General features: G+C 35.0%; 1 protein-coding gene across 3 annotated transcripts in view; it reads right to left on the bottom strand.

The window, feature by feature from the left end:
• Positions 1–715: 715 nt before the first annotated feature.
• LOC115210509 (enhancer of mRNA-decapping protein 4) overlaps positions 716–14,397 on the bottom strand; it is a 59,986-nt gene continuing 46,304 nt past the window's right edge. For all 3 annotated transcript variants that reach the window (XM_029779115.2, XM_029779120.2, XM_029779125.2), the window contains exons 21-27: positions 8,769–8,921; positions 6,275–6,390; positions 5,603–5,768; positions 3,994–4,180; positions 3,325–3,541; positions 2,936–3,099; positions 716–1,280 (exon numbers count right to left, since the gene is read on the bottom strand). In XM_029779115.2, the coding sequence (XP_029634975.1) occupies positions 1,100–1,280; positions 2,936–3,099; positions 3,325–3,541; positions 3,994–4,180; positions 5,603–5,768; positions 6,275–6,390; positions 8,769–8,921 (1,184 nt within the window). In that variant the 3' untranslated portion in view covers positions 716–1,099. The remainder of the gene's footprint in view (positions 1,281–2,935; positions 3,100–3,324; positions 3,542–3,993; positions 4,181–5,602; positions 5,769–6,274; positions 6,391–8,768; positions 8,922–14,397) is intronic.

Raw genomic sequence — 14,397 nt, 5'->3', positions numbered from 1 at the left:
CAGTCCACTCTTCACCACTCCTCTACCTTCCTCAACTGCAGAACATGCTGTTAAGTTGTTGGCATTAAGAAGGGCATCCAGCCAAAGAAATCATGCCATGGCAAACACTGGAGCATAATGTTGTCTTTGGACCAATCAGACCCTGTCCAACCCATGTCAAATGGAACACTAACATTAAATATTAAAACAAGGAAAAATAACCTAATAAAAAGTAAAAATTTTACCTATTTTGATTTTTATTGTTTGTATTTCATCTTTCTTTTATATTGAATACCTCTTTCAGCCAGTTTGTTTTGATTCTGAATAGTTTAATCTCAAATAAAAACCTGTTAATATGTCTAGACAATATCAAGCAAATCTGTTATACCAGCTTTCAAAATTGGTTTTAATTGGTTTTAATTAACCGAATGTTCTTGGTAGATGATGATGAAGCAGTTTAAGTATACATACACATTCACATATACATACCTGTAGGGCATTTAACAAAATAACAAGGATAAACTTACATCGACACATAAACATATGACTTGCTGGCAATAACTCTGGCCACAGTAATGCATTCTACTAAAACTGCATTTATTTACTTTCTCACTGAGGTAATCTTTTCAGACCAAATTTCACACATTCATAAAGATAAAAAAGAAAAACCTATTCATGCTGAAAATATGAAAATATCTTTCAAGGAATAATATAAAAATACCCCTTGCACATATACATAAATTCAATCTATATTAAAAAAGAATGATTATAATGAGTTTATTTTATTTGGTTTGTTTGGGTTTTTTTTTCTATACATGAAGATATGCAAATGCATTGGTGAGTGCATTATGTGAAAGAAACTGACTAAATTATCACAGCTGCAATTATGATCTGTTTGTATCATGGATCAGCCAGTTAACAGTTACAATCTGTAACACGGATCAGCTAGTTGACAGCCACAATCTGTTTTTACCAAGGATCAGCTACTTGAACTTAAAAAATATAAATTTTAAAAAATGTCCAGATACATATCTGCAACCAATGAGCAGACCTGACAAATAGTGACCCAGGTTTACAGGTCGAAGAGCAAAAGAATGTGGAAAAGTTTTCAATTTAAGTTTTAGTTAAGATGTGCCTGAGCAAGCATGAGGAGTTTATTGATTGATCGGCGATCAGGAGAATTTGGATGTGATTGGATGAAATTGTTCAATTTAGGGATAAGGCCACTGAGCACACTTCTTTTGTGTTCATGAGTGATTGGGTTGGTTGTATCTAAGCTGACAATTGCCTCTTCTAAATACCTGTAAAATTAAAAAGGAGCTCTTCAGTAATAGATTTATAACAGTTTTATGAGTTTTAACAAAGAGAAAGTAAGTTATCTTACTGGTCATTCAGGTCCAATTTATACGGTAATACCTTACAAGCCTATCAATCAAACACACAATCTTCTTTCTCAAATAAGATTTATATTTAACAAACTAAATCTAATCTACCAATGCAGTAAAACCACAATTTCTACATCAGGAATTGGTTTTTGCTTTTTCTTATCTTTTATGGGTACTGAAAAAACAATACCTACAAACAATATTATATTACAAATATATACTGTAATATTATTCTCCCTACAATACAACTGAGTATGAATGGCCCTATCTTTCTTAAACAGAGACCTTTCAATGTAATTAGTAAAGCAAACATAAAATTATTTTTCCCAGCATTGTTTTAATTACATAGTTTCCTTACCAACAACAAACTCACTTGTAAAATAGTTATCCCAAAATAAAAAAAAATTTAAAAAACAGGCAAGATGTCAATAAGCACACCAGGAAAAAGGCTTAGCTGCATTTTGTCCATCTTTACACCAGAGTCGACTTTACCTTTCATCTTCTCAAAGTCAATAAAATAAGTACCAGTGGATCACTGAGGTTAATCCAATCAACTTATCACCTCCCCAAAAATGCTGGCCTTGTGCCAAAATTGGATACCAATATTTACATGTTCTGAAATGTTTAGATAATTACTACTGATTATGCACCACTTTCTGATGTCAATGAGAATTATACAAAAAAACCTATATGCTTGAACATTGAACTAAAGTCAAAATTGATCCTCCAATGTTCTGTTCTGTCTTTAACTAGGGTTTTAAACATAATACAATTGCTAATCACTATATGAATAACAATATCTTATAGCATGTTACCATAAATATATATTATATATATATATATATATATATATATATACTTGCTGGCCCAGTACCGTCAAAATTGATGTCTAATTGTAGTATTTTATGTATAAATAAGGATAAAAGATAGAATACAGATGGTAAATCAAATTAATACGCTTGTCAATGTTATCTAGTAGTTGTCTTTTGAGATGTGACATCGATCATCATTTGTTGGTTCACACATACAAATATTCCCATACTTCCCTAGTACACATACACACATATACACAGAGTTGAAACGCTGTTTGATTTTTCTTTTCAGTGTTGAATGTTCACCATTACACACACGCACACACACTTTCCTCCCTTTTACATACATAGAGTTGAAATGCTGTTTGATTTTTTCATCATCCTACTACCAGTCTGCCATCACCCCTTCCTTCCTTCTTTATTCATCCATCACTCCTTCCTTTCTCATTCATATGTTGTGATAGAGAAAAACACAAGAGTATTATTATAGTAGATATATATATATATATATATATATAACTCACACACACACATACTTCTCTCAGTTTCCATCAATTCACTCACAAGGCTTTGCTTGGCTTTACACTATAGCAGAAGACACTTGCCCAGGATGCCACGGTGTGGGACTGAACCAAGAGCCATTTGGTTAGGAAACAAACTTCTTACTACACACTTATGCTTGTGCCTATATAAAAAATGCACCTTTGAAAAACAGATATTTGTGTTCTGAACAAGAAACTAATATCTGAAAGAACTTACTTTTGTTTCAATAGAGTGTGTGTTTCAATATCAGCTGATAGTTGCTGAATCAAAGATAGAAGAACAGGTTGTTGTAATGGGAAAGGAATTTGTCCAAAGACTTGATCTGGATTAGCTTTCTCACAAGTAAGTATTACCAATTCTAGATTGGCAGCAGACAAGGCCTAAAATAGCAAAAATATTTAATTGAACAATGAAAAAATAATTAGAATGTTCAAGAGAAAACACTTATTAATTGAAAGTATATATTCATTCGTATCAAATAAAGGGAATTACAACCCTTAGATTATGAAGAATTACCAGAAACTATAATTTATTTCAACATTTTGTTTCTGAGAAAGTTAAAAGTGGAAACAAAATCACAATATTCTATTTAAAATGAGTCTCACCTGTTGAAAAGCAGCATTTATCTGTCCCTGGTTTAAAAGTCGCAGTATCTGATTTTGTAATATGTGGACATCTTGAGTACCAGGCACTGGGGTCACAGCTCCCGAACGCATTGCGCTTAATACATTGTCACTAATGGTGTTTCCTTGGAGTCGCATGGCTTTGTTCACTTCATCCTTCACAACTTCTCGTACATGTTGAAGTAAAGTGTCTTTCAGTCTAAGTAAAAGAGTAGCACAAGACAATCACTAAGCAACACATTTTCAATGTTTGAAAGTTTATGTATTTAATTAATCTCCAAAAGCCAAAACTGATTGAATCCACTTTGCTTTTATATGACAATAGATTTGGTGGGAATTGCTAATATTAACAGAATGTTTAGGATTAAACAGGATGTAACAATCCTAACCAGCTATACTGCAGCTTTCACCAAGATAAAGTAGAAGATAAAGTTCTGTGTGAACTGATGCAAATTGCAAGACTCAGTGAACATCAACACCTTGAACACACATTATGGCCCCAGGATCCCATCATCCCAGGGCCCTGTCCAGTTGCAAAGCATTTTAAGACAGCAAACTGGCAGAATCATTAGAATACTGAGTATATAATTTCACATTTATATAGTGTAAGGAAATATTTTGTAACAATTAAAAAAAAAATAGATATCTTACCCTTTCATTGATTGTGTAACAACAGTTTCTAGTTTTTTCTCCAAAACTGATAATAAATGAGTGTGTAGGTGTTCAGTTGAACCTTTGAACATCTCAACAGTTGATTGCAACTGAGAAACTACAGGATCCCAAACCTCCATTTGTCTTCGACGACCAACTTCTAAGTGTTGCTGAAGTTGAACCAAGTCTACAAGAAAATAAAATGAGTAATCAATATAGAATAGCACAAATAAAAATGTACAGTTTGCTAAATAGAAGCTGAATACATTCACTTATTGACTGATAAATGTGAAAAGAATAGATCAAAATTCTATAGTGTTACAGTGTTTACATTCCTATATGTTCTGACCTGTTATACCATGAACCGCCCCCGGCCCATCAGAAATCAACTGCTACAAGAGTAATGGTGATGCTCTAGATAGAAATAACTACAGGGGTATCAAACAGCTGGATCAGGTGATGAAGGTCATGGAGAGGGTCACAGCCCATCTCATTAGGGACAGAGTCTGCTTAGATGAGATGCAGTTCGGTTTTGTGCTGGGTAGGAGCACCACTGACGCCATATTCCTGGTTCGACAACTGCAGGAGAAATACCTAGCTAAAGATAAACCCCTCTACTTAGCTTTTGTGGACTTGGAGAAAGCCTTTGACAGGGTCCCCTGATCCTTTATTTGGTGAGCAATGCAGAAGCTGGGGATTGACAAATGGTTAATATGGGCTGTACAGGCCTTATACAGAGAGGCCGTTAGTAAGATTAGGATTGGCAATGAGTATAGTGAAGATTTACATGTAATTAAATGTATCAGAAAAAATATCCATATGGTAGAGGTGGTCCCTTGATTTCAAGGAACACATAAAAAAAAAAGTCTTCCCTCAGTGTACATTTATGGAAACTAATTTACAGTGCCAATATTCTACAATGAGGGTCATTCTCTGACCTAATAGATGATGTCAAGGTCTTTGTTCATGTATAGTGTCAGTCTGACATGAGGAATCTATATAGCATGTGTGCAGAAGGTACAAGAGGAATGTTAGAAGTATCATTACGCTCTGAGATAAACTAAAGTGGATGGCATGTGAGGAATAGATTTCCAATGAGTGATGCTGAAATGGAAACTTCCATTCCAAGGGATATTTTGCTACAAAGCTCTCTTTGACTATGTCTTGTAAGAGAAACTCTTTGCAAAGTTTCCCTCTCTGTCTCTGTCTCTCCGAAGTTCTCAAGAGTGACAGATCAACTAGTGCAAGACATTGAAAAGCAAGTATGATTTTATAGAAACCATACAGCTTAGTCATTGAGAAGAGATCTACTCAAATTGATAAAGGATTTGATTGCTAACACCTGCCTCTGTTGCTTCTTTCCCATGAGGTCAAAAAGGCAGGCATAACCATTCTTAGGACTGGAGCAACATAACATAACTCCATAGATTGGGATAGATTTCTGAAAAATTGCAGATTTTGATGAGAATAAAACTATAACAGCAATACACTGAAGTTAAATGACTTTCTGGGTTGGAATGACCACCAGCTTTATGAACATGAACTGAAATATTACAACAAAACAATAAAAATTAACTCAGCTAATCTAGTGTAACCTAGTGCAACTTACATTCTTTGGTTCCTTTTTGGAATGTGTCGTGTACTTGGTTATACATGTTTTGGGAGGTTCTTTCAAAATTAGGGATGACAATATTCTGGAATGATTCTCGATATGCTGTTTGAATGGGCACTTCAATTGCAGCTCCAACAGATGACCCAATAGCTTCAATAGTTTGCTGAAAAGTAAAGAAGTTTATAAATGGAAAATGATATGACTTCTAAAGATCAAAATAGGAATATGTTTATAAGAGATAAAACAAAGACAAACATGACAGAATTTGCAATATCTTCACCTTATAATGGTTTGTGGTTTCTAATTTCAAAGTTCCTGAGGAAATTAGGCCATATGTGAAATACAATTCTCTTAATTAAAAACAGAATCCGTAAACCTAAGATTTTAATTACTTGTAAACTTACACATTTTTCTCCTACAACACCGTGGTAGGAATAAGAGCTCTGCATTAGAAATATAGATTTCAAGATGATTTAACCAAAGAATATCTATATATTCACAATAGGACAATGAAGATATAGGAAAATGAAACCAAGACTGCCATGTTATGTTGGCAAACAATCTTTACTAAAAATGAGGTTATTCAATAAACATGCACTGCTCCTCAAATTTATATTTGAGAGATTTTTGCTATGATTACAACTTAATAGAAAGCAGGCAAATACTCACTCTATTCCGAACAAGCTTGGCAAGATTTTCTTTAAGAATAGCATCAGAAGCAGATAATTTCTGGGCCACCTCTCTTGTCAAATCCATCTTGATAGATTCCAAAGACTGCATCATGGCTAATAATTAAGAAACAAAGGAAAAAGAAAATGTTTTAACCCTTTCAATACTAACCCAGCCATAGCCGGCTGAAAAACCTTTTGGTTCATAAGACCAACCCAGCTGTAGCCAGCTGAAAAGTTTTTTGGTTCATAAGACCAACCCAGCTGTAGCCAGCTGAAAAGTTTTTTTGGTTCATAAGACCAACCCAGCAGTAGCCAGCTGAAAAGTTTTTTGGTTCATAAGACCAACCCAGCTGTAGCCAGCTGAAAAGTTTTTTGGTTCATAAGACCAACCCAGCTGTAGCCAGCTGAAAAGTTTTTTGGTTCATAAGACCAACCCAGCTGTAGCCGGCTGAAAAACTTTTTGGTTCATAAGACCAACCCAGCTGTAGCCGGCCAAGAGTACCTGTTGTTATTTAAATGTGAATTTAAGCACAAATCTCATTAGTACATTTGTGAAAATACATGATTTCACTTTGTAAATAGTTGAGTTATTGCTTGACCTGATATCTAAATTTAGTGAATTTTGGGAGATTTTTTTCCACATTTTTCGGCATCGATTTTTTTTTCAACTTTGAAAATGGATAGGAGTTTCATGCTATCAACAGAAAATATGGAGATATCGAGAAAAAGAATGAATGAGGCACAAAAGGACGTGGTGTACAAGAATGAATAGGATATTTCTGTATCCAAAACCAAAAGCAGCGATTCTGAAGAAACTGAAAGCGGCGATAGCGACAACAATGACAATTTTACATCGGAATGAAATAAAAACTTTAAAAATGTTTTTATTAGCAATTTTTCTGAGGAAATGGAGTCTATCCATAGTGTTTCTTAGGAAGCGAAACCGTTAGACATTTATTTTTTTCAGTATGCTTGTTTGAAGCGATTACTGCGAAAACAAACTGTTATGCAGAATGTAAACAAACAGTATATGCCAGGAAAGCCCATGAAATGAGGGATCAAAGTTTGGAAAATTTGCGAAGCAAATACTGGATACTGCTGTGGATTTAGTTTTTATACAGGGAAAATATTGTTAGTTAGCATGGCCTAGAGTACAATGTGGTCTGGAATTTATCCCTTCAATACCATAACCATGGCCATATATTATTCTTTGACCGATTGTTTTAGTTCAGTCAAACTTGCGGTGGATTTAGGTGGATTCCAGTATTTCAGTTTATTTCACCTTTATGGTACACCTGTTCTGTTGTGCATTAAGACTGATAATCTAGTGATGTGCACAATTCTTCTATATCAAAATTTTGTTGCATACCCAATTGAATATTAGCTGATGATTCATTTTCTATAGTGATGTTTAAACAAATTTTTTATATTTTTACCTTTAGCTCAGTTTACCTGTATTTCTGTAATTAGAGTCACTTTGAGACAAAAGTTATGCAATAGAATTGATTAAGAACTCTTTCTTTAATTATGTTCCAAATATCACATTAATATGTTGATAAATAAAAAAGTTACAGTTGTTTAATGAAACTAGTCTAAATTCACGATTATTTTAGAATTTATTTGAAACTCATAAGGAGTGTATTTTGGTCAGAAATATAGTAAAGAAAGGGTTAATTCTCAAAATTGAAGTCAATCCTCACCAAATTCTAAAATTTGTTACATCTGCTTCTATTCTGGTTAATATCAACCAACTATTTTAAATCCAATTCTTATTTCAATTCTTTTGGAAATTGGTGCTCTCGATTCCTAGCTGCCTCTATAGCTCAATTCAATCTTTCTCAAAATTTCAACTGTACATCTGATCAAATTATGAACTATTCTACCTTCATAGACTGTTTCACATCTAAAGAGTTAAGCTCCTTTTCTATAGACAGAAAAACATTACTATCTCTTTTATCTGAATATCCACAATTTTGTTAATAAAATATATGAACATATAAAGACAAATTAATCTGATTGTTTAATTAATGCAGTTGGAATTCCATCTCATTTCTAAACAATGAAGAAAATGGGACTCTTTGAATCCCATTAGATCACAGTGATATTATTATTTCTTTTAGAAGAGAAAAGTGTAACTAATTAGTTAAGTGAAAATTAGTGCAATAAGGATATATTTTTAAAAGGATTTTTAAATTTGTAGAAAGAGACTGAACAAAAAAATCTGGACAAGCTCTTTAAAAAAGTATTGTTTAAATATCAGAATGTAAATTTCTTAGACAAATTTTAATTTCTAATCAAAATTTCAATTGTCTGTTTAACTCTCTCTCTCTCTGCCATCTTGCAAACTTCAAGTCTCCAAACTCATGCATTTTCTGAAGATGATCATAGGCAATAATCTTTAATCATTAATCTATAGCTAGCATCCATAATCATTATCCACTATAATGCATTCATTCAAAACTACCTGGATTGGAAAATGAAAACATACTCACTTGGAAGAACGTTATTTTTCATCTCACTTTTAACCATTACTTCAAGGTTTTTCCTTAGAGTTGTGTCCACAGCTTGCCAAAGAGTATTAACTAGTGCTTCATGCTTTTTATCATACGACTGAGTTTCATTCAAAATCTCCTGGTATCTTTGGTCTGAATAGTTAAGGAAAACTAGATTTCATTGATTCAAGTCTTTGGTTCTTTTTCAGTCAATAAGTAGCAGGTCTTAAAATACCGTTAAGATTATTTTAAGTGCAATGTTTAAATAATGTGATGGTTAAAAACTTAATGTTCTATTATGCACTTTTTATTTTTATAAATGGTTCTTATCTGGAAGAACAGACAGCACCTTCAATCTTTAGATTCCGAGACATGTTAAATCAATGCCTTTGATGTTTTTGAGTGACTTAGAAGTCAACAACTAAAGAAAAATATGGGCAAACAGGAAATTCCAGCAAATGGCATTCTATGCAGGAAGAATTGAGCAAAATAATTAGTATGGAGGCAAGAAGGAGTAGACAAGATGAACAGCAAATTGGCAGTCATTGGAGAGTCAAACAGTATAATTGGCAGGATTTATTCCTACACCTTGCACTCCGAGTTCAAATCAGATTGAAGTGAATGGTTTTCCTTCTGAGGTCACTTCATAAAGTACCAATTTATGGTAGTAGAGTGGCAGGACTGTTAGTGCTACATAAAAGATATCTTGTGGTATCTATTCCAACTGTTTTTGTTCTGAGTTGAAATCCCATTATAGCAAAATTGAGTAGTAGACTTAACCTTATACCACCACCTAGCATGTAGACACCTTTAGTGGAATTGACTATAGTAAACATTCAGTCCCAAGTCTCCTGTTAGATGATACTTTCCTTTTCCATTCCCTCTCAAGAATCATATTGGTCTTGCAAAGGGCCATGGACACTGCTTTTTTCCTCTGACTAACAGTAAATAAAGTTGGGGAAAGATAAGTGAGTTGGATGGGCCTGACTGGTGATGGCATGAGACCAACTAGCTCAGAAGAATAAATTCATGTAGTATTGGTAGAAAATAGTGAGTGAGGAGGCATTAAATTTGAGTGTTGGTAAGTAACATCATACCAATTAGTCAGGTAACATTTTAACACAGTTTAGGATATTTGTATGTGCATCAGCAGTAGTACTGTACCAGATGTGAGGGAAGCATTCTATTGTTGTTGAGCTTTGTAGAGAGTTAGCAACTAGTGGATGCTTAAGCATTTCATGGTCAAAAAGAGTCTGGAGAATGACAGATGTAAATATATTTGGAGAAGAGAGACCAGGTGAGAGAGGAATCAATATATGTAGAAACATCATTTTTCAAAGTGAAGTTTGAGCAGAAAGTTCAGCTGAACACAAGAGATAGTTTATGTAGAGTTAGAGATTTATTTTGCAGAAAAGAACAGGCTGCCTGGCTTATATATAAGGAAGTCCAGGTGAGAGCTCATAGTTTGCATGTTAGAATGCATGTGAATGTGTTAGAAGATCAAAGGACTGATGTCACTCTAGTAAACACTGGATCAGTCTACGATTGTTTGAAGAAAGGATGGCTTGAATATTTTAATTCTTTCATATCTTTCAAATTTTTCAATTTGCTTTTTGTTTCAATATGAGTAGGGGAGGGGGAGACATTTCTGAGTTACTATTAACCACTATTTCAATACTTGTAACATTTAACTTAGTTGTAAATCAGTTAGCTTTGCATAGAGCTTTCTAAATATTGTGCTCACAAGAACATCAACACTTTTTTAACTTGTATACACTGACACCTCATGGTGCAGTGATATTGTGATATTGAGCTTTGTAGAGAGTTAGCAATTAGTGGGTGCTTAAGCACAGAGCTAGTAGCTTAAACTGAATGCTCCAATAAGTTCCATAAACCAAACAATGGTATTTACCAAGGGGCATTTAGACCTACAACACTATCCATTAAATAATATGAGAAGAGGGTTTATCATGTCACCAGATGTAGTGACCCTTCTGCCTTGTAATGGTCATTAAATGTTCAGAGAGAGAACAGAACTCCTAGTTGTGTTGTAAAAGTCATACCATTCCTAGGATGGTCCACTGATAGTCAATTTACAAATGGGAGGGATTATTCAAATATTATAATCATCAAAGTTAGATTTGGGAATAACTGAATAGTCAAGTTTGTTTTATAAACCAGTGCGCATGAAATAAGTTAGCTTATAATATTGACAGTCCAGGAACTGAAACAGTAAAAGAATACCACAGTTAACCAGTAGACATTTAATATCCTACAACTTGCACAAATAAGCTAATGAAGGAATATTTAAACAGTCCACAATTAGAAAGATTGGCTAATTGAATCTACTTAAAAGTAAAAATAAAAGAACTAGATTATCAGAATCAACTAAGATTAAATATTAAAAAAAAAACATCACACTACCCATTGTTTAATACTTTAAGCTTTTCTCTCAACTTTTCAGGCAAAGAATTAGAAACTGTATCTTCATTCAGGAATATAAAAAATATTCAAATTATTTCTTTCAACTAGCAAAGTAGAGCAACACTCACTACTTGCAGATACAGTTAATGATATTTGCACAAGACATACAGTAGCAAATTAGGTGTTTAAGTCAGTTGGTTAATGCAAGCCTTATTAAAGATCTACATGATAAAAAAAATTTACAAGGCTTATGATGAACTTAGGTATAAAGAGCCATATGCACATTAAACTGGAGGTCTAAAATATTTGTGATCAGAATGAGGAACCAACACTGTAAGCTACAAAGTTCTCAGCAAGATAATAACCTGCAATAGTTACCTATTATCCTTTCTACTTACTATCTATTATTAATCCCAAGCCAGCAGACTAGTACAATGCTACAATATAACCAATGATGTATTGGATCATCCCATAAATAATGCAGTTTTTTATACATCTTTTATTTTTCAAAATTAAGATAAAGTTCTTATTTAATTTAAAATATAGTCTCCATTTTCTACAATGTTCTTCCATCTATCTAATAGACTTGCAAAGCACTCTTCCAAAATTCACTTGTCCATGACAAAAAATACTCCTCCAGTACTGTTCTGACCTCGTCTACAGAATTCATATTTTTTTTGTCCAAATGATTTTGAAGACTGCAGTATAAATGATAATTAGATGGGGCAACGTCTGACGAATATGGTGGGCGGGGCATCATTTCCCATTCAAACTGCTCCAGCTTTTGGAATGGCATCCTTGCTGTATGTGGCTGAACATTATCCTGATGGAAGAGCATCTTTCATCTTGAAAACAAAGATGATTGTTTTTCTTCTAGCACTGACTTAAGCCACTCAAGCTGCTCGCAGTAGATCTACTTTGTTACCATTTGGTTTGGGTTTAAAAGTTCAAAGCGGACTAAACCTTTTATATCCCACCAAACAGATAACAACACTTATGTGGGTGAAGACCTTTAGCCTAGGGTGCCAGTGTTTCTCCTTTCCCTACTCACTGTCTTCAGTACTTGACATTTTTATAGAAAACTAATTTCTCATCACCAGTCACTATTCAGTCCAAAAAAGGTTCATTCATGAGACGTGACAGCAAAGAAAAGCACATATTCACTCTCTGCAAGTGATTAGACTCCGAAAGTTTGTAAGGAACCTATTGACCCTATTTGCTGACTTTTCCAATGGCACGCAGGTGTCCATGAATGGTTGAATGATCAAATCCAAGCTTCTCTGCTAGTTCCTCAACAGCTACAATGGGATTTTGTTCCACCAGAGTTTGCAGGACATCCTCGTTGAGCTCTACAGATCTTCCAGGATGAAGCTCATCTTCTAGGCTGTAGTTCCAGTTCAGAATTTCTGGAACTATCACTGACACTGGCTTGCACTTGTTGACCAATCCCCATATACTGCATTAATATTCCTCACACTTTCTGTTGCATTGTTGTCTTTATTGAACTCATAAAGCAAAATATGCCGAATATGCTCCTTTGTCACTTCCATTGTAGCTTTGAAAAAAATAACTGTTAAAATCGAACTGCACTCTTCAAAACTTGCACTAAGCATAAGATCAAGGTAAAATTACTACCTGTTTTTATAGCAAGTTGATGCAGGTAGTTTATCCCATACCACTCCAACTTTTAGTTCATGCAATTGAAAAAAAACCACATTATTTATGGGATGTCCCAATATATTGTTTGATCCACAGAAGATACGAGGGGCGTTCAATAAGTAATGCCCCTAACCCACTTCCCATAGCAGTAGAGCAACGAAACTTGGCACAGTTATTAGTCTTTTTCTACATAGGAACCACCCAGAGTTATGCATTTCTCCCATTGTTTGATGCAGCTCTGAAGACCGTTTTTGTAGAAGGCCCCAGCTTGGTCCTCCAACCACGACGTGACTTCAGAAATCAAGGCTGCAAAGTCAGGAGAGTAGGGGGGATGGGGATGAGTTCATAGCCGCACGCCTGTGCTTCTGATCTGGCGACACGCGAGTTGTGGATCGGAGCGTTGTCCTGCAGGAGGAGGATGCCTTTGCTGATCTTGCCCCGCCTCTTGATTTTGATAGCTTCTCTTAATTTCCTCAGAAGTGAAGCATAATAGACTCCTGTAATTGTGGCACCCTTTGCCAGGAAATCTGTCTTCACTACTCCGTCCTGGTCTCAGAAGACTGTAAGCATGACCTTGCCAGCGGAGGGCTGCACCCTTGCCTTCTTTGGAGGAGGTGCGTCACGGTGCTTCCACAGCATTGACTGGGCTTTGGTCTCTGGATCATAGTGATGGACCCAGGTTTTATCCTATGCAATCAGTCTTTTGAAAAATTTTGACTCATCTTCTTGGCACATCTCCAAATTCATCCTCGAGCAATCGACGCGTTCTTGCTTCTGGAAAGGTGTGAGCAACCTGGGAATCCATCTGGCAGACACCTTTTGTATATGCAAATGGTCATGAATGATAGTTTCCACAGACCCGGTACTAATCTTGACCTCATGGGCTATTTGGCAAATAGTTATGCGTCGATCTTCCAAAATGGCAGCCTCAACTTGACAGACAGATGCCTCATCAATGGCAGAAGGGGGCGACCAGATCTGGGAGCTGTTTCCACAGAGTTCCGACCATGTTTGAATTCAGGATGCCAGCGTTTTACAAGGTCAGATGATGGGGCATCATCACCATAAGTTACTTTCATTTCATCAAAAGTCTCCTGTCGTGTGCGTCCTTTCAAATACAAAAACCGGATCACTGCTCGACACTCAACATGCTCCATTTCACACTTGACTCAGTTCAAACACCTGTAAATCGGAAACTACAATTAGTTCAGAGATGTAATTTGCCACTTAATCTATAGAGATATAAATAATTGCACATGCAAAATTTCAGCTAGATCAAACAACTACAAGTGGGTCAGAGGCATTACTTATTGAACGCCCCTCGTAACTGAAATTACAAGGAATTAAAGCCAAATTTTCATAAATGCTTCAAAAAGTTGCATACATCCTTAAAAAAGCTAACCATCCTAAAAAAGGAATAGTTACATGATTTTTCCAAGAACATAAAATACCATTAGTATATGAATCATAAATGCAGGAGCATTATTCAACCAGGTTGTCTTTACAATTACATATTACAGTTCTTAAGAGAAATTGCTATAATCTT

The sequence above is a fragment of the Octopus sinensis genome, linkage group LG1 (genome assembly GCF_006345805.1).
Source record: "Octopus sinensis linkage group LG1, ASM634580v1, whole genome shotgun sequence".
Classification (NCBI taxonomy): domain Eukaryota; kingdom Metazoa; phylum Mollusca; class Cephalopoda; order Octopoda; family Octopodidae; genus Octopus; species Octopus sinensis.
The sequence above is the reverse complement of the archived record's forward strand: the minus strand, read 5'-3'. Positions and strand labels throughout refer to the sequence as shown.